Source organism: Bombus flavifrons, chromosome 12, assembly GCF_040668555.2.
Source record: "Bombus flavifrons isolate JBK064 chromosome 12, iyBomFlav1_principal, whole genome shotgun sequence".
Lineage (NCBI taxonomy): Eukaryota > Metazoa > Arthropoda > Insecta > Hymenoptera > Apidae > Bombus > Bombus flavifrons.
Window position 1 is genome coordinate 2108465 of NC_138453.1, and position 26133 is coordinate 2134597.

A 26133-nucleotide genomic window follows, 5' to 3' on the forward strand; every position below is an offset into this window, starting at 1 on the left:
TAGAATAGAAGTATTCGAATAAAAATAGAAATGTATAAACGTGACTACCGGGATCGATGTTCTCGGCGGAAGTGCGGTCGCCTTACTTTCTTCTTTTGTTCTAGTTGGTTGTTAACCGCCTTTGCTACCATGCGGTCGTAGCTAGCAAGCACGCAATAAAGTGTTCTGAATTATCTAGTATATCTAATATATGTTAATAATTTGTAATATTATACAATAGCATTATACATGTATTATTCACAATATCGACAAATAACTTCATTTATTCACAGTTTTTATTCGAAGAGCATATCACATATATACTATATAGTATGTAATATATAACTCTGCCGGACACCGTTTATGTGTAGGGACATGTTCCTATTCTAAGGCCCTTTTCCATAATGTTTCATATACTTTGTTTTTTATTCAAGCGGAAAACATAGCATTGAAGTAGTCGGTGCATAGTAATATTATTACCGATATTATCGGAAATAAAATGATTATACCGAATCCTTTAGTTATCTGACGTATCCAGTAGAATCTAAAATAAAAGAAAATATCATATCGAGTCATCATATCAAATATTTCTATATGTACATCGATAACCGTTGCGGCGCTGTATTTATAGATTGAGGGTCTTCCTTCAGATTAAATTTCTTAATTCCCGCCAAGTAATTTGCTAAATATTTCTTCCAATCCATATCCTGCAAGTCCAGTTTAACAAGATTTCCATCTTCAAAGGTATTCACCTTGTTTATCATGTCGGCAATGTTATCTCTTTTGAAAGACCATTCATTCGAGTTGAAGTAGCTTGTCGCTATGACCAATTTATTGTAAAATTTGCTCATATTCATTGCCCTGAAATGTCGTTTTTTGAGTATTTTGATGTGGTTGACAAACGATAGAATACTCACATTGGTTTACCACCTTGAAACCTTAAAAAGATATCCACGGCAAATGCAGGTAAAACATTTAGAAGTATATTCAGTGCATCGTAAACATATCTGTTTGCTACTACCGTGCAACTCGGATACCACAACGTATCTTTCATCGGTATTTCTCTGCTACATTCCACGAAGATATCTATGATCTCACCCAATCTTGAAAATTGAAATGTTTACACTTGTAGAGGTAATTGAATTACATTCAAGATAACGCATATTACTATTAGAGTATGTCAGAAGATATTTTGTAATATCTCAAGAAAAATTATGTAATTTCAGTTGTACCATATTTACAGCTTTCTGAATTGACTTATCGAGGACACAAATGGACGCGAGTACAACATTCCTAGTGCAATATTTCTTTTGTTATCAACGTTACATTATATATGTATTTGTTTATTAGTAACTCCAAATGCGACGTGGGTTATATAACAAATGTAGTATTTTTATCTTTCATTATCAATCTATCACTGCAACTTCTAATTAGGTAGTGAATATTAAAAAGTTTACAATTCTCATTACTTATTTAAATTTAATACGATTCGTACGGAACACAGTTCAAGAAAATTATAAATAACTTTTAGGCCTTTAATATCAAGATCACATAAGAAAGATCTAATACAAAGTGAAAGACAGAGCTTTGTTGAAGGAGAGACTAAGGAAAATTGTTAGTAATACTCGGCGTCTGTTTTTATTCTCGTAGTGTAGGTATTCCCAGATGCCATAATTCAGACGTGGATAGTCTGTTGCACATTGACAAGCAGTTTTTATTAATTTGCAACCTAACAATTGGGCTTATCATAATGCAATAAAGCTCGGCTTAAAAACGATTTTATTAGCAATTTGCTGCAAACTATTGTAAAACTTCATTTGCAGCTTCCGACTGAAAATTTCTTACGTACGATCGATATCTTATTTATATCTCGGCGGAGGAAATTTGTCTTAAAGTCGCTCATATTGTTCTAAATATTGTTCCGAATCAGATTATCCAAAAACATTCCTATTTTCAATCTGTTCTTGAACAAAAAATGTTAATGGACTAGATTATAAGTGAAACTCTGATATCTGATGCAAGTATAAATTTCTTTTGTCGCTTCTTTTTCGAGTAAATCTAGCTTTTCATTACCAGTAATCTCAATGTAAATCCAAATGAAGTTATTAACATTCTGGTTATTATTGCGAGTTTCAAAAGTAGCATAAATATTTTGAATTTCAATAATCTAACTATTGGAATTATAACGGAAAGTCAATTTTCGTAATAATTTAATTACGAAATATTATTAAATAATTATTTAATTGGAAAGTCAGTGGCGACGAGGAAATTTGTCTCAATAAAGAAACTAGTAATATCTAAAGTTCGATGATACAACTCTCTGTCGTAAAGGGTGAAGCTTCAAACATCTGCAAATAGGTTATATTTTGAGCTATCTCATTGTGAACAATAGAATGCAGCACAAATCGATCGAAAGTTTTGTATTTTGCTATCACCTATATAAATTATTTGAGGTGTCGTGTGTTGTCCGTGATGATTGCAGCTGCTGGCTGCAGATGTCGCTGCTGGGGTACTGCTATTTCTTTCTAATTTAGATGCGTGGAAGAAAAATAGGACTACGGGCGTCGGGATTCGAACCCGGGTCCCGAGAACGTTCGTAACCTAAGGCGCTAACCACTGCGCTACCGTCGTCCGGTGTTAGTTAGTGTCGAGCGGTATTTGTTGTCGAGTGCCGCTACATATTTATGAATTAATGATTTAGTGAAAAATGTCAATACACATTACGGTCAAAGGTGATTTTTTTTTTGTTCGGCACAGAATCGAGCTATATCTCCATTACGTTAAAGAAGTTTTCAGTTAAAAGTGAATGTCTCGCTCGTTATCTAGAAAATAAAGTGGTGATGAAAATAAAATTTTCGTCATTTAAATGGAAATTTTAGTTAGGTCTGTGAGAATTGTCTGCGTTTGCAGATATGTTTTTGGCAAAGAAATTAGTTCTATTAACTGAAAAGGTGTGAGCTTGTTTCCGTTTAACAAGATGTTAGTAAGTGATCTTATTCTACATCTTAACGCCAGTTTTCTTGCGGCAATCATAATTGAGAATTTGCACCGCCTTGGAAAATGTTGCAGTATATGATTTAAGTTGCCATTCAGTAAGTGATTGAGTGATCTGAACCATTGTTACATTGAAATTGAAATTATTTCATACATTTTAATACATTTCGAAGCTGGTAGTATTTTCTTGGAAAACTTTGTCATTTCACATTTTTTAATACAGCGATCAATATTACACAGTCAACGTAAAATGATCTTTATTGTCGTTAAGAAGACGATAAATTGTTTCTATCTATTTACTATTTATTTCAGTTCTTAATTCTTATTAACGAATCAGAAAACCAACTGTACTCCGGCACCGATATTATGTTTTGAACAGTGACAGAGAAGGATATTTCTATAATTTAATAAATATGATAGAGTGATTAAGTGTGTCACATGTCATTTCGCAATGGAAGTAGACTCCTGCGGACTCCCACCAATAAAAGCAAACATCAGCTGAAGCCTACATTGGGAGACGCAACCGTTTAACAATTTGCTGATGCAGAGCAAATCATTGAAGCTACGCTCGCCCAGGCTGTTATTTTGAATGCACTGTACGAAAGAGTAATTACTAAGGAGTGTATTCAATAACGTTAGATGAAGGATCATGGGTTATATTGTGTCACGTAGGAGACACAAGAATTCACGAAATTGACAGATCATCGGTGATCTCCTCGTGTCGTAGTTCGAACGTTTCACAAGTAAGGTAAATATTTGGATTTTAGACGTAATAGTAAAATTTATTGTACGAAACCAACAGAGTAACGATTCAGAGTGTTATAACAAAAAAGGTGTTGAGTGCTGATTTAGGAAGGTTCTAATATTAAGGTTTGTTACTTCTGGGGGGGGGGGGTTATCGTCCGGTGTATATCATACGCGGCTATCCTGTTACTATCTGGTTATTGTTTCGATGGCTGTGGCATTCAGGATGTTTTGTCTATCCTATTACTGTTTCTGAGTCTGTGACTATTGTGACGAAACGTAGCAATTTTTGATAGTTTAATAGTTGCAATGGGAATTGTAAAGACATTTTCACGGCCAGCACTTTAAACATATCAGCTGGAAGAGAGGGAATTGCCGGATTCGGTACTCATAAAATTCAATAACGAATCCATTAGAAGCAGATTCAAAGATACCGATGGCTACATCCGATATCTCCCGCAGTAGCAACATTTCAAGCCACGAAGTACAATGGAGACATTAAGCAATAAACTACATGACGAAAGAGCACTTGCCGAAATGCAAAGGTAACGAGAACTTTATTTGCAAAATCAAATGATTCGGGGATCAAATTATTCGAGGAAATACCTGTAAAAAAGATTTCTTTCCGATAGTTCAACTCAATCGATGAATATACATATAGACTGGGTTATCGCAAAAAGAAAAAAGAAAGAATAATACAGAAAAATTTTATAACGGGATATTTTAGAACATGTCCTACGAGATACAAATTCCGGTTCGTCAAGCCGTTGCGAAGAAACTGGTAAACACAAAAAAGAAAGTTACTACTTATTGAATTGAGATACCTTTCTTATTTCCGAAGAAGTATTAAAAACGTAAAGACGTTTCTATGACTCATCCACCTTCATTAGAACAAATCAATCCTATGTATAGATATTCACAGGAAAAAATCTGGCTGGCTCTTATCCATTTGTGTTCCCAATATCTTTTTCTAAGTTTATCATAATCCTTTGTACACTAATCATACTGGAATGTAATTTATCCATTGGCGTTTCTATTGATCGCATTGCTTAAATGAATCTAAAGCTTTTAGGATACTCTAACAATTGAGTTACGTTAGTTAAAAAAATTCTGTAATAAATGTCGATTCCGTACTTGATGGGACGTGCGCTGCTCGTACAGTTGTAAACTTTGACCCTATTATCAATATGTAGCGTGACGTGCCACGCGGCACACATTATCACGTCGACTACATAATCAATAGGCACTACATCTGATATTACATCTGCCTTACCCAATAATACTTTTGCAATACCATTGCCGATATTCATGAAGATACCTGCAACGTCAAATTGGTTTAAAAGTTATTAATGATTCTCAACTGTCTCGAAATGTAGCGATACAGATATGGGAAGAGTAGCTCTAACTGACAGTAAAAACACAGCTTAAATAATGGCGATCTGGTAAAAATTAGAGTCAACTAGCTTCTCAGAAATTAATTGCAACTATATTTTTCTGAATTTTTTAACTTCATTGCCTAAAAATGCTTATGTTGTTCATACAATAACTCATAGCGATGAGTTTATCTGTTGAAAGAAGAAGTCGTATAATCAATTATATAATCAGTCGTATATCTTAACTTGAATTTTAGGGAATAACGTTTGTAATATTACAATTGTTTCTCCTTTTTATCGTAATTCGTGGAGTTGATCAGCGTAATCGCTTCTGTGCAGATCGTTTGTCATAATCAAAACGATTATGATAACTGGCTACATCTGTTTTTAATTTCAAGATTATATAAGGGAATTAAATGAATTTTCATATCGTACAAGAAGACTGAGTAATTCTAAACGTTGTTTGCGTCATTTCCTCCCTCTGTGCACCGTAGGTGACAAACACGATTTCGCTTCGCGCCGCTTAACGTTCTGTACTCTCAACGGCTATTCGGCGTTCGTAAGTAATGAGATATAATTCAAAATCCGTTCTTTCAACACTTCCTACATGTAGCCTTTCCAATCCAAGCCCAGAAGAAGTTGAATACTCCATATCCCGTAAAAGTTACCACAGTATGAAAATTTGGAATTCTAATCGTCGGAAGTTTCAGCCGCGGAAGAATATTCGAGAGTTTCTTTTTCGTCCAATTAGAGTAATCTCCCTTTTTATCTGACTTTTGGTCATTTCTCGCTCCAATATATTCCTTCAGTTCTCATCAGTTTTGTCCTTTCATACCAGAGTAATCTTTCTTTTACTGTTAGACGATTGACCGGAATTTCAGCTAACACACAGGCCACATCAGAGTCTACAGTCTTATAACAATAACCAACCTTCTGACATATCAGCAATTTCTTTATGATATGTTCGAAAGCATACAGCGTCAACTTCTGCGTTTGGCCACTCGTTGAATAAGTAGTCCAGTGTTAATACATATCCATCGCATATATTATATAATTATTTAAAATTATTGCCTCTTAAACAGAAATATATTATATTTCGCTCGTTGTTGCCACATAAAATGTTTAATGATATTACCGTGTGCTCTAAAATTTTATGTTGTTTCACGTTAAATACATCATGTACATTGTAACAAAGCATATCCTACTGTCTCGAGAGGCGCATCGCACGTCTTATGCTTAATTTAATTCCGTTTAATTCCATAACACTATACTACACTACACATTTTCGGCTGAAACTAACTGCTTGTAATTGGATTGTATGTTACAGATTCATATCCCTGTAATTAAGTGAATAAAAAAAGAAGTAACGGTATCATGAACTAATTTTTATAGCGCAATACGCAAAAAGTATATTTCCATATACGTAACCTTCAGAATATGCGAGTTAAAAATTGTCACAGTTTTATTCTATTGCTGATTTCTTTCATTCTTATGAAAATTATGGAGAGCTAAGGTCTTGTGATACGAGTGACTTGTATTATTCGGAATCACTTGGGTATAATGAAACGCTCTTATTTGCGATATGAGTGAGATATGAAGTGACGAGGGGTTATCGTTGTAAATATTTATAAAAATACCTGATTGTCCAGCAAAAGATACCAACCAACCAGGGTACGGTTCTTTTAGCGAGCAACAAATTATACTTGGTCGTACTATCGCAACAGTCAATCCTTTGCTATTGTTGGATATTGTCTGCTCTGCAAGATTCTTGGTGAACGTGTATGTATTTGGATACGTTTTTAAAATTCTTTCTTCGAGCAGATTAATTAATTCTTTGTCTTGTCGGTCGCATATATCTATCACGAGAGAGGGATCTAGATTCGTGCTGCAAAATTATCAAGCATAAGATAACATGTTTGTCACGCTAAAGTCATTAATAAATTGCAAATTTGACGCATTTAAAGATTTAAAATGCAAAAACGCATATAATGTCTAATAATATAACAGAATATAATGAAATAATACACAATAATATAGAAAGAATCGAAGATGAAGTACTTGCTGTAATTTTTAGTAAACGAACAAAGTTCTGCTTAGATTCTGTTCCTCAAATCATGTTTATTCATCTTAAAATATGAATTTATAATGATATCCGTGCCTAGTTGTTATCATGTACGTGTATCAAGAACAAAAGTTCATCATTGAATTCAATAAGAAAAAGAAATTAGTAAAAGGTAAAATAATTTTCAATATGTAATTTTTATTATTGACAGATCTTGTATCATTGATTATTTCTTATGTAAGTTTTCTTACATTTACACCTGTTTTGACAAGTATTTTTCATTTCAATGGAGACTGGCAAGTGTTAATCAGATAGATACGTAAACAATTATACTAAGTTATCAATTACTTTCATCGTTTATTTGTATTTGGAAGTAGGTTATGCACGATATTGAAAAAGTTGTTGACGAATTATAACTGATTCTTACGTGTAAACCTTTTCCTCGATGTCTGATAGATTCGGATTACTGTAAGCTGTGCTCACATAGACAACGCTAATTACATGCTTGAGTTCCTTGCACAGTTTGATAATATTAGCGGTACCCTTCACATTTGCATTGACGATCATATCCAATGGTTGATGGAAATTTATAGTGGCCGCAATGTGGAACACTATGTTTACATTCTCTATCAACATATCTCTGTCTTTTTGCAAAAGACCCAAATCTGGTAGAGTCACGTCGCCCTCCACGAGATGAATTTTATCGAAAATTGTTGGGGTTTGCGCTCTGATATCATCGAAAATCTGAAGAATATAATATATAAGCTCGGTTCCCAATATAGAATATTATTAAACATACTAATTTTCTCTTAATACATTTCTGACCGATTAGGAATAAATTCTTTTTTTACGTATAAAATTCTGTTTAACGTAGCCGGTCAACAGTGTGTTAAAAGTGTATGTCCGCAAAAATGCCTTGTAATTTTTTTTATACATTTCTATACTGGTTTAAAATTTGTTCAGTATAATTACGATACTCGCATCTCATTATAGAGCTAACGAAGTTTAAAAAAATGTATAGTATATGCATACAATTTTGCAGTGCCTACATATTTTCGTAAGTCAGTATAAGCATGCATTATAATATTCAAACTATCATATCTCCATGAGACAATAATTTATATCAGAGAGAAAATGAGAGTACTCGCGTTTATGTTCCTGTTTATTCCTGGACTAATGTTGCACTACGCGGACAATACTGGAAGATGAGACACGCTAGCATATAGAAGAATCTATATAGTTAGGGACCTGCCCTATTTGATTCCTCATTAGCGTAGACAAGTATCTACTTAGCTTTATGCCTATTTAATTGTATGGTTATACGAAAGAGCTCATATGTACTTGTCTGTCCGAGATAGGTAAGTATGAGAATAACAAAATCATACAATATGATGCCCAAGAAAGAGAAAGTAATTGTTTACAATGTTTGTTTTAGAGAAGAAATCGCTAAAGATTCTATGTAACTCGCTAATTTGACCTCACGAGAGAATAACTTTTTGTCGCCATGATGCTGCAGAGGAAAACTATGATGGGGCGTGTCTAAGGATACGAGATCATCGGATTCGTGGAGAGATGCCTTCGTTCGGAAAGTGAGGGAAATTGACGTTGCTGTTAATTGGTCAATTTCCATGTTGGTGGTTAGAGAAGGATGCTAGCCGTCCTTGAGGGAAGGTTGCTAGCGGGAAGCGTCGTTCGTAGAAAAAAGTAGATCTTCCCTATCTTCTCGTAGTTGAGACAAAGACTGTTTGTCTGTTTGAGAGACTTTAGATGACTAAATCGTAATATTAATAACGGCCCTCGGGCTAGCTGATCATGTACTGTGGAGACGCGTCAGTATTTGGTAACCATCATACCTGAAGAATAGGGTCTGCGTGTGGCGAGCCACGGGACAGAAACCGTTGGAATGTTTACTGTCGCGTGCCGCTACAAATATATCTTTTAAGGAGAGCTATAGAATTACTCCATACCTTTGTTAGACAAAGCATTCATCCCGTGACCGCGGCTATGTTCGGCGACTGGTTGTCGCCTCGAGCCCAAGCTCGTTATCACAAATTTTGAACAAATACATTCGGTTTGAATGGCAACAATTGTTTAATTACACCTAAGGTAGAATCTAAATTACGCTGTTAAGGGATTTTCCCGAAGTTCCAGAGGGAAGGCTCCGATGTCCTTTCATCTCCGACATATATTTTTTCTTAATTGGTTATTTCTTAAATTTTCGCTGAAAGATTTCGTATCCTCGTTTCATTTTTCACAATCTTTTTTCCATTCCTTCGCCATTCTTTCACTGAATATCAAATGAGAGGTATCGTCTGTTCTCAATATAAATGTTCATTTTAATATAATCCTCCTAATTTTAATAAAGATCAAACTCCATAGGACCAAAAATTTTCGTTAGTAACGAAAGTAAACTGAAGTTAAACTGATCAACCTCATATAAGTCATGTGCAACCCGAAAGGAGGGTGGACTGTGAGAGAGTATGTGAATAACGTGCAGCTAGTTCGGCTATTGTACATAATTATAATTGTTATTCCGATTTGCCAAATACATATATTCTGCTTATTTTATACTCGATTAATTAATCCCATCAATAAGATAGATAAAAGTGTGGTCAATTACATTATTTAATTACACCGTTACACAAATTAGTCATTACATTTTCATCTCTTTCCATTTTGCCTACAATCAATTAGTTGTTCTGTTTTCATCGTTTCTGTAAATGAACATGCATGTAAGATAGATATCAGAGATATCACACATTTCATCAGAAATATTATTCTGTGTGCAACGATTCATTATTAAAAAATTGATACTTAGGTTTTACAACAAAAACATTATCGCGACGAAATTCAATCTAATTTTAAATCTAAGACGCTATCGTGAATTGAAAATATATTAAAATTATTGCATTATTTCACTGATTCATTCTCGTTTGGAAGGGATGTCATTAAATATAGGTTTGGGTTGATATTTAATAGATTCACACAGATTGAATTTTGCTTTCTATATTTCACCACCTCGTACAAAACGTCTGAACACACCGGATGCACTTAGATTTTTAGCACGTGGTCGACCCCTAAGACAAAGGAATATCCGAGAATGGCGGCATGCGTTTACATCGCTCCGTACTCTGCAGACTATATCATAGTGAAATCAAGGAAAGGCGACAAAAGAAAGTGGACTAGAGTGCCGTGCCAGTGCGTGAGTGCGAAGTGCGTAAGAAAATTAGTGAGGAAAGAATTGGATGGGGCAGAAGAGCAAGAGATAAAATTCAACCCTGTCGACGAAGCAGTAAGGAAGACAGGTTAGAACGCGCGCTGGCAGCGCCTCCCTATGGGTACGCCTCGTGGCACACGTGAGCAGACGCAGACATTTTATGACGCGCGACAGCAGAGCCGCCGCACGGGCTACCTCGGAATCTACCCGAGAGCACGTGCGCGCAAGGCCCCTCCACGTTAAAGGACACCGGACGGGCCCCCGCATCCGAGAATACCAACAGTAGAAAGCAGGATATAGAGGAAGGAATGGAGCCTGCATCAGAAGTAACCAAAAAATCCATGAGGCTTGCAAATAAGGTGGACAAACCAAGCGTCGAATCAGATACCAGAAACACCACGGCAAGAAACTCGCAGGGAAGTACGAGTTCGGACGTCGAAGAGCTGTTGGCCTATGGGGCCCCATCCTCATCCTCAGCAGAGGCGTCCAGGGGATGAAAAAGAAAATTGACGCCCATAGTTCCAGACATACCTATGGAACTGACCTGGGAGATGAGAACATCCCCCACAGCGGACATAGGAGCCGAACTAATTCGGCGAGTAGAGGAGATAATAAAGGTGGCGACAACATCGTCGAATTTAAAGAATACGTATATTAAGACCTTAAAGGAGGCAGCAAACACCATTGCCGCGGGCACGGTGGAAATGATAAGGAGAACGGGGCCCGCCTACGGCACTGGAGCTGCCACGATGGCGGAGATACGGGTAGAAGCATTAGAAAAGGAGATCGAGGTCCTCCGGAAAGAGCAAGCAGGCAAGGTCGGGGGTCTCCCTCAGGAGAACGCACGCTGTCACGCCTCCACTTCAGAGCTGGGACACCTTAAGGAGGATGACGGGGGGGGGGCAGAAGGATCGTCTCTGTACCCGCGAGAGGAAATTCGAAGAGCTCGGGCCTTCACTAATGAGGGCCCTGGAAGAACACCTACAGGACTGGCGTCATAGCCCGGAAGAAAGACAGGAAAAGATAACCACGGTCGAGGTCAGTGCCACCCAAATATCATCGTCCTCGAAGGGACAAGAGGGTGGTGAATGGAAGGTGGTCGAACGCAAGAGAAAAACCAAGGATGCGAAGAGACCAGCTACTGCCAAGGCGCATAGGACCTCACAACGAATCCCAACAGGAGGGCCGGTGCAGGAGACCAGGAAGGTGATGCTCCCTCCTACTCCGCGGTCATCTGCAGTGACCTTAACGCTGAGCGAGGGGACGAAACCAACATACGCCGAAATGCTGTCGACGGCTAGACAGGAAGTCCCACTAGCCGAATTCGGCATTGAACGGGTTAAAATCAGGAAGGGATGACTGGGAGCATTATCCTAGAAGTTCCTGGGGACAAAGAGAGGGAGAAGGCATTCGCGCTTGCAACACGGTTGACACAAGCTCTGGATCCGACTATGGTGAAAGTTGCGTCCCCCCCCCCCCCCCAAAGAAAAACGGTGGAGCTAAGGGTAACTAAAATCGACATCTCGGTTGGCAAGGAAGAATTTCGGGACACCCCCTCGAGGGCTGGAGGATCCAAGGCACTGGAAGTTCGAGTGGGAGACATCAGGACTTCCAGAGGTGGCTTTGGGTCAGCATGGATAAGATGCCCGACAGCAACAGCGCGGAAAGTAAGCCAAGTGGGATTCTTGTGGGCTGGTCAATGGCGAGGGTCGAAGCCATTCCGAAGAAGCTCTTAAGATGCTATAGATGCTTAGAGCTGGGACACGTGAGAGTGACTTGCAGATATACGGTAGGCCGCGGGCAGCTGTGGTACAGGTGCGAAGGCATCGGTCATCAGGCCAAGAGCTACTCTGCCTCCGTGCCCAGGTGCCCGCTCTGTGAGTCGCTTGGTGCGCCCGCCACACACAGAATGGGAGGGGCGGCATGCGTTCCGCCGAAAACTAAAGGGACCAGCCGGATTCGGGAGCCTGCTACGGACGGAAGACAGGGCGACAACGCGAGATGTCCACCGCAAGAAGAGGAAAAGATCACGAATGGGGCAAATGGCCGGGGCAAGGCTATGGACATGGACTTGATAAAGTAGATTCATGCGGCTCCTCCAGACCAGGGGCGATCGAATAGATAGATACGACTGGTCAACCATGGCGTGGTCTCTTCACGGATAATTTCAGAAAAACACAAAACCTCAACAAATAAATGTTTTTACTGTCGCAGTTCACTGCCCTGAGCCCATAATCTGTTATTAAATATAGGTTTGGGGTTGAGATATAATTGATTCACATAGATTCAATTTCTGCTTTCTATATTTCACCTCTTCGTACAAAACGTCTGAATACACCGGATACACTTAGATAATTAACACGTGGTTGACTCCTAAGCCAAAAGAGCGTCGTTAGAAGTCGTACCAACTTAGCTTGTAGGAACTAGCGATCATACCAATTTAACGTTTCTCAACAAGGGAATATTCTCCTATTTCCACGAGAAAAAATATAGCAAATATATACTGTTTCGACTAACTTTCCCGTGTCAAGCCGTAGTAGACAATACTCTTTAGAAGGCGATTTAGAAAAAGGATATTTGTTCGTTCTGAAGGACCTTAGCTAGTAAATTACTGAGATTTATGATGGATCCTTAAGACTATTGAGGGTACGCAGTAAGGAAGAGCGGACATCTGGTTACCATCTTGTCCGCTGTGTGTGGCCTGGTCTTGGTAGAGTGTCGCCCGACGTAACATATACATAGTAAATATAGTAGTAATCAATTTCTCTTTCTTGGGCAACTTGCAAATAGCCTAATTATTGTACGATTTTGCTATTCTCATACTTACCTATCTCGGACAGAAAAGTACATATGAACTTTTCTGTATAAATAATTGTTTCACCATCTTTAATATATATACGTCTTTCAGTATTTTAGTATTGCGACAGTATTACGTGTTTTATGATAGTAATTCTAAATTATGAGAAGGGAAAAGCGTAAACAAAAACGCAATATTAATGATACAAAATTAGATAATTGATAACGTTCGAAATCTTAAACTGCTGCCTTGTAAAAGTCTTCATCTGTAAGGAATCAGAAATGAAATAACAAATAAAAATAGATAAATGAATGAGTTGAAAAGCTGCACTGATCGATTTCATAAATGGGAAAGTACGCAAAAGTGGTGATGTCAACCGCGTTTGTTGATGTGTTCGATAGTCACCTAAAAGTTCACTATTATTTATGTCATCTTCTTGCAGAAAATGAGCCATTTAGTGCAAAAATGTTCGCAATCAAGAAGTTGATTATCAGTTAATGAATGATAAAATAAAAATTCTGTAGGGAATCGAATGGGCCATTCTTAGCTTCTCTGTTATCCACTGAAAAATTAACGAGTATATCCTGACACCATTCGCACTCAAAACAGAATGGAAGTTACTGTTCCAAGTCGTGGTGTTGAACCAAATAGGCAAGAATTGAATTACATCATATTTGCATTAATCGGCTCCCATGAACTTACGAAGGTAATTTATTTGTTTTTTGGCAATTGTTCATTAATTTGAGACTTATATAATGAAATTCCAAAAAGCGAGTAGAATATTATTTACGAACCGGATCATCTATTAGCTTCTTAAATCGTTGTTCTATCGTTTGGTTACGTTTCGGCCGGATCAATATAAAAATAGCAGCGATGTGTGAACACGTGCGTATCAGTTTTTCGAGGAGGCCTTTGCCCACGAAACCTGTCGCACCAGTCATAAGAATTCCAGTTCCAACATAGAATCCCTCGATGGAATTCACATTACGTAATTTTTCATTTATCTCGTTTTCATTAAGCTTTGTATTCATTGTACCAAAATCACAGGGCTTCCCCTTTTTCAACCCAGATATCTGCAAATGAATAGGAAAAAATAAATCGGAAAATTAATAAATAAAGAATATCGTACAATTTTATATCCTAAATTTCTATATATGTGTTATGTTCCAAAAAAAATCTCAGGATAATCTGTACTAAAGGAAAAATGATTCAATAATGATGGTTTATGGCGCGAACTGAGCAAGTGTGTAATTTTGTCACAATGCAGTTCATTTGCAAATTACACCATTATATGTGTAATCATTAACATTTGACTTCTGTTTTCATTAAATATCGATACTATAATAATGTTCCTATTAACATAAAAATATTTCATTTAAAAGATTTTTCAAATGCTAATGCGTACAAAACGCTATTTAAAAGGAGGAAAAGAGTACAAAAATTAAATACTACTTTTCTTTCTTGTATAAGAAATATTTCATCTCTATTATCATTCAAATAGCTTGGAATGCTTTAAACGAATATTATAATATAACTTCCAAGTCGTTTCCTGCAAATTAATATACAGGCTCAATTAATAAAATTTACCACTTTGAAATAATTCAGTTTCTGTTGATTTATTCGGAAAATATTTAAAATACAATTTATTGCATTCGAACAAACTGATCAAAAGTATATATTCTGATCTTTTTATGAATTAAATTTTCTGAAATATCGATGTGACCATGAGTTTTTTAAATGATACCGCATATTTTTCTAGTGCTCTGCTGTATCTGCCAAAAGCACGAATTCAACGACCTATAACGAATTGAAAAACGGGGAATCTTTCATCGATGTTATGCGATATGTAAACGTGTGTGAGTGGAGGCGTGCATTATCAGCGGTATGTGTTCCAAATTTTTAGTAGCATATATGAAATAGCAAGTAAGTGAAGATAGAGCATGTGAAATTTAGAAGTAGTAGAATTTCGAGCGTAAATTAGGATTTAAAGGTAATTATGTGTTTTTCCATTAATATACCGTGGCAACACTATAATTTTAACAGGTTATGGACCCAGAATTCAACTGTAGACCGTACGTGTGAATTTTTGGAAAGAATAAAGGAAGTTAATGGAAAGGAAAGATGGCTCTATTTGGATATCAAGAAATCGAAGAGTTTTCATAGATTTCAAGATTCTAATTACGAATCGTGGAAGTTGCAAATCAAAAATTTGTAACCGTATGTTTTCGGAAAATATAAGACAAATAGGAGATAATAAGAGATTAGGATGAAGAAGATTAGGAGACAAAACAGGAATGGAAGCCTCAAAATTGAAATTAATAGAATAAATGGCAAGCTAAAACGAACGATGAATCAGGAAACTAGTAAAGACACTACATTCTTCGTGAAAGATAAAACATGTCGTAATGAAGAATTTCATTGGCGAGAGAGCCCTATTTTACATAACCTCAATGTAACTCGTTTTCAAACGACTTGTTGGAAATGCAACAAGTCAGGACTACGATTGTATAAACAAGTCTCTGCGAAAGTATACGAAACATAAGTATTCTCTGATTGCGTTGATTTTCAGCTATATTGTGAAGCTGTATATTTTGAACAGCATTTCTCTGTACATGTAAGGGGTGGACTCGCTTGGTTTACAAGATATTCGTGAAAAACTGCCGGTACCATCACATTCTGCCTATAGTTGTACGTCTGTGGTAGCATAGGTTGTATACATAGACGAGTATGCAACATGGATCTTGCCTCTTATGGGCGATTTCGTACCAATGTTCGGAAAAATCCCCTTGCGATTTATAACGGTGGATGTAGGAATTATATTCAATACAACTAATAAAGTTAGTGAAGTCACAGACGAGTGTGGTAAAGTGAATAGGAGTAAAAACTCTCTTCCTCTGGTTATACGTTACACGTGGTTACGCAATTGCACTAGAAACGATATACAGTAGCGGACAAAAGTTTAAGACGATGATTTGTAAACCAGATTACAAACATTTTATACGCATATTGTTCTTCTATTCGGTTTGTCTCTTTGGAATAACATAGCTGTATGTTTGACCTTCGTAACCTCAGACCGTCAGTTGTTAAATACAAACAATGTAGAAGTTACAACAGTTAGTTACCGCTTAGCAATTGTAAACAGTGGACATTAGTTTAAGACGATCTGTGTAAAACGTGAGTATGAGTACAGTTTTTGAACATTTTGATTCTGGAATGTCAAAATCATTGTTTGGTGTACCTTTTATTGCTTAAAATTCATTTAGGTAGGAACAGACTATGGGCAAATCAAAGAATTTACTTGAAAACGAAGGAGAACAAATCGTAAGGCTGCGAAAGCAAAGTAAAACCTTCACCGAAATAGCAAATATAGTGAACAGATCAGAAACGGCTTGTAAGCAAGCTTGGTATAAACTTTTAAAGGCAAGCATGTATTGCGATCAACCGAAAAACGGAAGACGACGGAAAACAACGCCGAAAATGGATCGCCGCATTCATTGATTGAGCGAAAAGGATCGATTTCGTAGTGCAAATAATATTGCTGCGGAGATTTAAACAAAAATTGTGTACATATTGTGTATAATTGTGTAGTATCGGACATTTTATATTGTAGATGGTGCTGCTGGGTACGGTCGCTTCTCTTCTAATTTTTATATCGTAGAAGAAAAATCGGATTCCAGTCGCCGGAATTCGAACCCGGGTCCCGAATGTTCGCAACCTAAGGCGCTAACCACTGCTTTTTTTTTTTTAATGATGTTTATTTAATCCAAGATACAATTAATTACATTTTGGTATTCATAATAAACTGTGAATTTTGGTAATGATGTGTTAGGCAAAGGTACCGATACGCGACGGTACGACATAGCCATACTATATTATGTATCGGCGCTTTACATTTTTTGTGTTAAAATCTAATCTTTGGATTTAAGCCGCTTGGGAGCGGAGCTTTTATGTAATTTTGTTTTTGGTTGATTTTTCTGTCCTGAAAACTTGGTCGCAAAACAGGACGCTTCGGTAGTCTACTTTTTGGGTGCTGTATAATTTTGGGGAGAGGCGGGATAATAGGGAGGGGACGGGGGAGGGGGTGTCAAATAGGTTTATTTACAATATTTACAAATATTTACAGTTTACACCTGTGTTATACGGTGTCAGAATTGAGTTCTGTCGGTTTAATGATTTGCTCTCTTGTTTTATTATGGATTTGGAATCCACCAATATTTTTTTGTGTTTGTCTTTAGTGTCTTTCAGAAGGAGGGCCATGTTGTATCTCCACCTAGTGTCTGCGGTTTGTCCGTTTAAGTTTTCTTCGTAGAGTATAGTTTTGGTCCCTATTTTTCTTTTTATGTGATAAATTATTGGGATGTTATTTTGGTCTTGGAGGTAGTTTTTTTCGTCTAGGTATAGGAAAGCTTCTGGGGGCATGTAGCCTGTTGCCAGAGTGTTTTTCTAATATGCGTCATTTGGGAATAAGCAATTGAAGATTAAGTTATTTTCTTTTATCTTTGCCGCTTGCGCGAAGTGGTTTCTTATTAATTTTAAGATGTGACAGTCTATGCGGTGAATGTTGGCTAGGTCGTAGATTATTTTGTTTTTAACATATTTTTTGAATCCGCTGTGTTCGGACCTGTAAGTACTCAAGCAAGCTCTGATGCATTTTCTTTCGAATATGCGAATTTTTTTCCATTTGGGAGGCTGATATGTTGTACCAGATTGGGCAGCCGTAGGTTGTGATCGGCCTGATTAGTGCTTGGTAGCTCAGGATGGCGCTAACCACTGCGCTACCGTCGTCCGACATTAGTGTCCGACACTTAGTGTCGAGTGGTGATATTTATTATCGAGTGCCACCACAGGCCCTTTTTCCACGATACTACAGTTGTGTATAAAAATTAATATTGCTTGTGTAGTCTTAAACTTTTGACCGACAGAATATTATACAGATTTCGTGCCTTTTTTATAACTTAGCTACTGAGCAAAATATCAAAATGAAATTTTTTTTGTAAGTGTGCAAACAAATGTCTAATTAGTTAATACCAAAAGTAGAACACTGTATTTATATTTTTTATGGGAAGTAAATCAATTATTTATTTCTTCTATTTTGTCTTAAACTTTTGTCCGCTACTGTATGCATACATATGCCTTATATCGCATTTTGTAATATTTAACGATTTAACGACGACAGTTAAATTTTCGTATGAGATTAGTTCAGTTATAGATCAATTAAAATATATTTACCAACATATATTTGCTCGGACAATGTAATAAAGCATTTCGGATCAAACCGTTATTGCAAAGGGACGTGCGATACAGCGAATTGTGAGGAGTCGTTAGTTGAGAGTCGAGTTGTGAGGAGTCGAGAGTTGAGTCGAGAGTTTCCGAATTGTTATGAATTGTAAACTATTAGTTATGAATTGTGAATTATCCATTTCATTATCTTAGTTATAGCACATTTCTGCATTTAGTTCACTTTCAATAACCATCATTTCCTGTTTAATACATTGTAAATAGATCCATCTATCAATAAACTTAACATATAAGATAGAAATCATTGGAAACCTTAATTTCTAATATTTCTGAATAAATAAAACCCCATAATAGTACCAGCCAAACGTACGCACAAGTTGTAAAAATCTCGCATAACAGTGCATCGCGGAATCACTTAACCGACAATAATAACAATTATATCCAAAATCTAGAACATTTACTACAAAAGTCAGCCGCTCAAATGGCAACTATCTTAAATCTCCTAATGGAGCTGCTAACGCTACACAAACTAAACAAAATATAACTCATATCATTGTATGGAACTACAACAGGCTGCACGTAAGATTGCCCGAGCTAAAAGAATACGCATCGAGGAACAGAACGGACATTCTTCTTCTTGCCGATACACACGAAACAAATGAGTCGTACTTCAAACTACCATATTGCACATACTGTGGCACTCCTTGCCCGAAATAGCACAGCTCACGGAGGAATTGATAATTTTATCAAAAACAATATAGACCACATACAGCTGAGGAGCTGAATGACTTTCTTAAAGTGTTTGAAAATAAATGTTTGATAACTGGAGACTTCAATACCAAACATCATTTCTGGGGTTGACAGACAATAAAAAATAAAGGCGTAAAAGTATACCAAAAGATCAGTCCTTTCGACTGGAAGACTCACATTTTGACCGTGAATAATAATAAAATACCTGATATATTAGATATTGGCTGCCACGTGTCGCGCTCCACATGAGTCGTAACATGCGGCAGAAAAGGAATACGTCGAAACTCGCGAATAGCACGAACCACAGCTCTGGGCAAATGGAATTAAAAACAGAAAATTTGAAGGAAATAAAAGATACGACGCGTACAAATATTCTAATATCACAATAAAACAACAAACTTAAAAAAATAAAATTATAATATCACTAAACCTAACCAAATAATATCTAAATTGAAATAAGGAACGATAAGACGTAAAACGATGAAAACGCAATCTCAGATCAAAGATAGTACGACACATCATTAGCAGAAATTAAAATTGCAAGAAGAATGCAATAGCAAGGACTTCAGAAGGTGAAAACTTCAAAAACATTTCCACGAAAATCACATCAGTGAAGGAAAAAACCCAAACACTTTTGGAAGGACACCAGCAAAAATGAAGATTGCAGCGTCCGCAGAAATAATTATGTTTTTCGACCATCCGCTGAGAGACGTGATCGCGAGAAAGCACGTCAACGGGAGTCGTAAATTCCCGTTACGATTAGATAATCGACGCCACGAAATGATCGATCACCTGATTTCTGTTACGATAATAAGGGCGGTTCAATTGAGGTTACACTGAATTAACAGGTATAAATTAATGTTTATTGCAACAACTTTGTAAAGAAGATAATTACACTGATGCGTATGTACAAGTTACGTAAGTGATTGTTTTAAGGATAGAAACCCGGTAATGACATGTTGACTGTTCTAACGATAAAGAATAAGTGAGGTAAAGTAACGATGCTGTGTCGGCAGAAAGCTAGTCGTGGGTGTGTCTAACGCAAGGGACTATTGAATTTGTTGATGACAATTTTGGTTAGGAAAATGAGAGGAGTAGACATTGCTTCTGATTGGATAAAAGAAGGTTGGTGGACTAGGAAGGGCCTTAGCCGCCCTCGATAGAAAGTTGCTAGTGGGAAGCATCATACGTGAGAAAAACTAACTTTCCCGTGTCAAGCCGTAGTAGACAATACTCTTTAGAAGGCGATTTAGAAAAAGGATATTTGTTCGTTCTGAAGGACCTTAGCTAGTAAATTACTGAGATTTATGATGGATCCTTAAGACTATTGAGGGTACGCAGTAAGGAAGAGCGGACATCTGGTTACCATCTTGTCCGCTGTGTGTGGCCTGGTCTTGGTAGAGTGTCGCCCGACGTAACATATACATAGTAAATATAGTAGTAATCAATTTCTCTTTCTTGGGCAACTTGCAAATAGCTTAATTATTGTACGATTTTGCTATTCTCATACTTACCTATCTCGGACAGAAAAGTACATATGAACTTTTCTGTATTGTAATATCGTAGAATAGCTTCGGTTGGAAATCGGCTGAAATTAGAAAAACACCGTGTACGTCGTCCTTTGTGGTTTGTTTACATCTAAGAGCGCCTATGTGACTAAAGTGACCTAGTTCTTGCAGAGGTATGAGAAAAACGATAAACAGCGTTAGAACAAAAGACGGTTTCGGTTTTCAAGGAGAGGTGACGGAGAGGTCAGAGTATGCGAGTCGAAAAGCGAGTGTGTTGCGAAGGGCAGAGTTGATCGAGACGTCGAAGCATAGAGTCGTTAGAATTGAGTTGTTAGTGTTGTAGAGTTGTTAGAGTTGCTAGTGAGAGAGAGAGAGAGAGAGAGAGAGAGAGAGTTACCAAATAGTTGTCAAGTTATTTGATGTAAATACGAGCGTTGTATTTAGTTTTCCTGTTAATCAAACATCGTTTTTCTGTCTAACTAATATCTGTATTTTCAATCCATTATTAATAAACTATAATTAATCGGACAAAACTATACCTTTAATATATTCCGATATTACAGTATAAATAATTGTTTCACCATTTTTAATATATATACGTCTTTCAGTATTTTAGTATTGCGACAGTATTACGTGTTTTATGATAGTAATTCTAAATTATGAGAAGGGAAAGGCGTAAACGAAAATGCAATATTAATGATACAAAATTAGATAATTGATAACGTTCGAAATCTTAAACTGCTGCCTTGTAAAAGTCTTCATCTGTAAGGAATCAGAAATGAAATAACAAATAAAAATAGATAAATGAATGAGTTGAAAAGCTGCATGATCGATTTCATAAATGGGAAAGTACGCAAAAGTGGTGATGTCAACCGCGTTTGTTGATGTGTTCTATAGTCACCTAAAAGTTCACTATTATTTATGTCATCTTCTTGCAGAAAATGAGCCATTTAGTGCAAAAATGTTCGCAATCAAGAAGTTGATTATCAGTTAATGAATGATAAAATAAAAATTCTGTAGGGAATCGAATGGGCCATTCTTAGCTTCTCTGTTATCCACTGAAAAATTAACGAGTATATCCTGACACCATTCGCACTCAAAACAGAATGGAAGTTACTGTTCCAAGTCGTGGTGTTGAACCAAATAGGCAAGAATTGAATTACATCATATTTGCATTAATCGGCTCCCATGAACTTACGAAGGTAATTTATTTGTTTTTTGGCAATTGTTCATTAATTTGAGACTTATATAATGAAATTCCAAAAAGCGAGTAGAATATTATTTACGAACCGGATCATCTATTAGCTTCTTAAATCGTTGTTCTATCGTTTGGTTACGTTTCGGCCGGATCAATATAAAAATAGCAGCGATGTGTGAACACGTGCGTATCAGTTTTTCGAGGAGGCCTTTGCCCACGAAACCTGTCGCACCAGTCATAAGAATTCCAGTTCCAACATAGAATCCCTCGATGGAATTCACATTACGTAATTTTTCATTTCCTCGTAATCTCCTCGAGAAAAAATATAGTAAATATATACAGTTTCGACCACTGGCGGAGAGACGCGATCGCGAGAAAACACGTCAACGGGAGTCGTAAATTCCCGTTACGATTAGATAATTGACGCCACGAAATGATCGATCACCTGATTTCTGTTACGATAATAGAAGTGGTTCAATTGAGGTTACACTGAATTAACAGGTATAAATTAATGTTTATTGCAACAACTTTGTAAAGAAGATAATTACACTGATGCGTATGTACAAGTGATTGTTTAAGGATAGAAGCCCGGTAATGACATGTTGACTATTCTAACGATAAAGAATAAGTGAGGTAAAGTAACGATGCTGTGCCGGAAGAAAGCTAGTCGTGGGTGGGTCTAATCTACAAGAAAGAGCTGAATTGTCAAGGGCAAGGTTTCATTGGGAGAGTAAGGGAAAGACTTCGCTGTCAATTAGTTAATTTTCTAGGTTGGTTGGTGAGGAAGGGTACTAACCGTCCCCGAGAGAGAGTTGCTAGTGGGAATCATCATACGTGAGAAAACTAACTTTCCCGTAGTAACAATAAGCTTTAGAAACGATTCAGTAAAGAAATGTTTGTTCGGTCTGAAGGACCTTAGCTAGCAATTTCCTGAGATTTATGATGGGTCCTTAAGACTATTGAGGGTACGCAGTAAGGATATGCGGACATCTGGTTGCCTGCCTGCCCGCGGTATGTGGCCTGGTCTAGGTAAAGCGTCGCCAGACGTAACAAATTACGTGTCGAAATTCATCATATTCATGGATTAAACCGTCACATGACAATTATCCCATGATAGTTTTTAGTATAAACTTCGAGTTAGTCAGTTTTTCAGTTGAGAGACAGTCAGTTTTCTTGCAGTTGAATAAAGAATTGGTCAAGAGTTAATATCAAGTTTAGAAGAACAGTAATCTTTGCGAAGTCGAGTTGTTGTTTTTATTCCAGTCTTTGAGTAACGTGAAAAAGTAAAATCGAGCATTTATTAATTATCAACGATTCATATAGTCAGTCTTCCAACAACTATACTAACTTAGTATGATATTCCAAGATTGCGATCGGCTAGACATAAAAGCGGAAATACGTAATTACGATAATAAAGAATTTGGAAAATACATCCTGAACCTTGATACCACTGAAATATCACATTACTCCTTATAGAAAGTGACGAAAAAATAACAAGACCAATACAAGCTGCAAGGCCAATCAAAACTTCAACAGGAACATGGAAAAAATCACACGAGGAACAAACGAAGGTTATGGCTGATTACCTCCAAGAAGTCTTCACTAATAAAAGTCCTTTCACTATTGCCAATTCTATCAACAATAGCTGAGAAGGAAATATACACAAAAATCAGTAGTATTCTCAACAGCAAGGGACTCAACCGCAAAGTCATGAATTTGGATTCCAAAGATAGCACAACACTATTGAACAAACCTATCGCATGATCGAACGAATACTACGAGCACCAGATGAAAAGAAATATTGTGCTGCACTCTTTGTTGATGTTGAGTGACACTTCGACAGTGCTAGACATCAGGAGCTACTAGAAAAAATACAACTCGTTTTATCCACCTCACCGTATGTACTAATACATAAACAACAGATATTTCTATGTGAAAATCTATGGCATCACCTCTGACATTCGCTTCATTGAAGCAGCTGTGTCAGAAGGAAGCGTTACTTGTCCCTTTATTATACATAACCTATACAAACTATCAGCACCCACAAAAATACTCAAACGTTAACGAATAAAATTGGCAGTAAATAAAGTCAAAGTAAAAGTCAAAGTAAAGTCAAAATAAATGTTAGAAAATATGTGGAAAGTACCTCCGCAAACAGGCAGTCTGAAATTAAATCGTAATACAGCACCACAAACAAATTCAACAAAATGTCGTCATTCTTCACTTCGCTTTGACAACAAACTCACTTTGCATCAATATATTAAGCAAAAAATAAAACACCAAACAAGTTACAAATCGACAAACTCGCTCAAATGCTGAAAATCCAAGCTCCACAGAAATAACAAAATGCTCATCTATGAAAGTATAATGAAAACAATTTAGACCTACGGTATTTAACTCTGGGAAATGGCAGCCAAATCGCACGTGCAAAAGATGGAAGGTGAGCGAGCTAAAATACTACATGAGATCATATATCCACCCTGCTACGTCAGAAACTATGATATCCGTAAAGAATTACACGTCCGCTCTGGACAGCAAGAAATCAAACTATCCACAAAAGAAGGACACGGATAGAATTCCACATAAATCCTTTAATAGCAAACTGTTACATCAACATAACTAGAAGGCTGAAATGGAAGCACCCTATAGACCTAATATAATCTGAAATCCCATCGCACAAACGTCGTAATTTGCAATAACAACATACACGTGACTCCTGCAGTGCTTGTCGCTAAAGATAATAAAGAACTGGGAATTACAAAGACACAACGAAAGTGTTATTAATTTCCGAAACCTCTTATGTACTTTACCTAAACACGATCTCAATAAAACGATCATTATTTATTCATATTATCACAATAATTATTTATCGATGCGCATTGTTATCGAAAAACACACACTAGAGAACACAAATTGCGACATCGGCGGCTTCGACATTTCAAGTAGAATCTTGTTTATGCGCTTCTCCGCATTTGTAAATATCCTACGAACGTTATTCGCTTTTCTCTTTTACATAACGTTATTCTTTGTATTTCATAAATATCTATGCAAAAGTAAACTTAACTACAATACCACATCTGCTTGTTTATGATAAATAAATTTAAACATTGACTTCATACAATGGTCACTTGGGGAATCGCACAACGTAGGAGTCCCACAACGGTCAAATAACACCCATGCAAAAATAAAACGTTACTATTCTAAATTTTTAATAATACGAAGAATATTAACATGTTGGTGAGATTTTCTTGATTAAAATGACTGCAAAGACGCCATTATTATCGTCTTACTTGTGATAATTAGATACACGCGAATCGATCACATACAGGGTGGAGCAACTGGTATTGAGTATTGAGAAATGTTTAAAATAATACTTTGGTTTTTTAAATGAAACTATGCATAGTATTTCTTTTACACAAGCATATGGATTCTTCGAAACATCCCACGTTAAAAAGTGCGAAGGTACAGTATTGAAAATATCAACAACTTCCGACTTCTACCAAATGAATTTTTGCCACATGTGGACTGCAGACTGGTCTACTAACAGAAGATATAGGACATTTAATAATACGTATTACAAAGTCACTTCATTGCTCTTTCTAACATTTTAGAATCCTAACCATTTAAAACCCAATAATATAGAATCACCCACAATAATGATCAGAAACATGGTGTGTGAGATATTTTATTATATTACTATATGTATTTATAATAATGCAAGAATACTTCTGACACAGCCCGTTTCATGTCTGTTCGTATCGGTTCCAAGTGGCAATGTTTAACAAGTGGCACTTACCGCGCGAAAAAAACACTTCTGTGCTTCTGATTCCAGCAGCGTAAGCAAATAATCGACTAGTTCAAGATACTCGCGTTGACAGTTTGTCCTGTATATATAGAAATGTCGAACTCGCGTGGTTTCACTTCGACGTCCGTCCACGCCGATGATTGCATAATGATGATGATTGTCATAAGTAATATACATTGTCTGACGTTAATGCAGGAAGAAGAATGTAGGATGATCTACAAAGGAGAATAATTTATGCCATATTTGCAAGTATAAGTTGACATAAGCATTTATAATTTTGTAACATAATTACTATGCAGTCTGTAAATGATAAAGCAGAGTACGAAAGTTATTTACCGGATAAAAGCATTTTTTAATCTTTTCGTTAAATTGTAAAAAGCTGACTAGACGCCGCTTTTGATGACTTTTAGATATGTTGGAAAGCTCAACATTTCGAATAACTTTTTTCTATACATATAAGGGGTAGAC

General features: G+C 36.7%; 1 protein-coding gene across 1 annotated transcript; it reads right to left on the reverse strand.

Annotated features, from left to right (window-relative positions):
- Positions 1-209: 209 nt before the first annotated feature.
- On the reverse strand, positions 210-25804 carry LOC138185525 (putative fatty acyl-CoA reductase CG5065). The gene is made up of 8 exons (XM_069124536.1): positions 25657-25804; positions 13961-14239; positions 7580-7896; positions 6728-6975; positions 4852-5035; positions 897-1082; positions 580-840; positions 210-523 (listed from the first exon to the last, which is right to left on the reverse strand). The coding sequence occupies exons 2-8, from the start codon at positions 14195-14197 to the stop codon at positions 409-411; spliced, it is 1548 nt and encodes a 515-aa protein (XP_068980637.1). The 5' UTR covers positions 14198-14239; positions 25657-25804; the 3' UTR covers positions 210-408.
- Positions 25805-26133: the final 329 nt, after the last annotated feature.

Coding starts and splice junctions, on each gene's coding strand:
- LOC138185525 (XM_069124536.1), bottom strand. CDS start 14,197: ATGAATACAAAGCTTAATGAAAACGAGATAAATGAAAAATTACGTAAT. Junction 6,976..7,579: donor ATCGAGGAAAAGGTTTACAC/GTAAGAATCAGT, acceptor ATAATTTTGCAG/CACGAATCTAGATCCCTCTC. Junction 841..896: donor TTTCAAGGTGGTAAACCAAT/GTGAGTATTCTA, acceptor ACGACATTTCAG/GGCAATGAATATGAGCAAAT.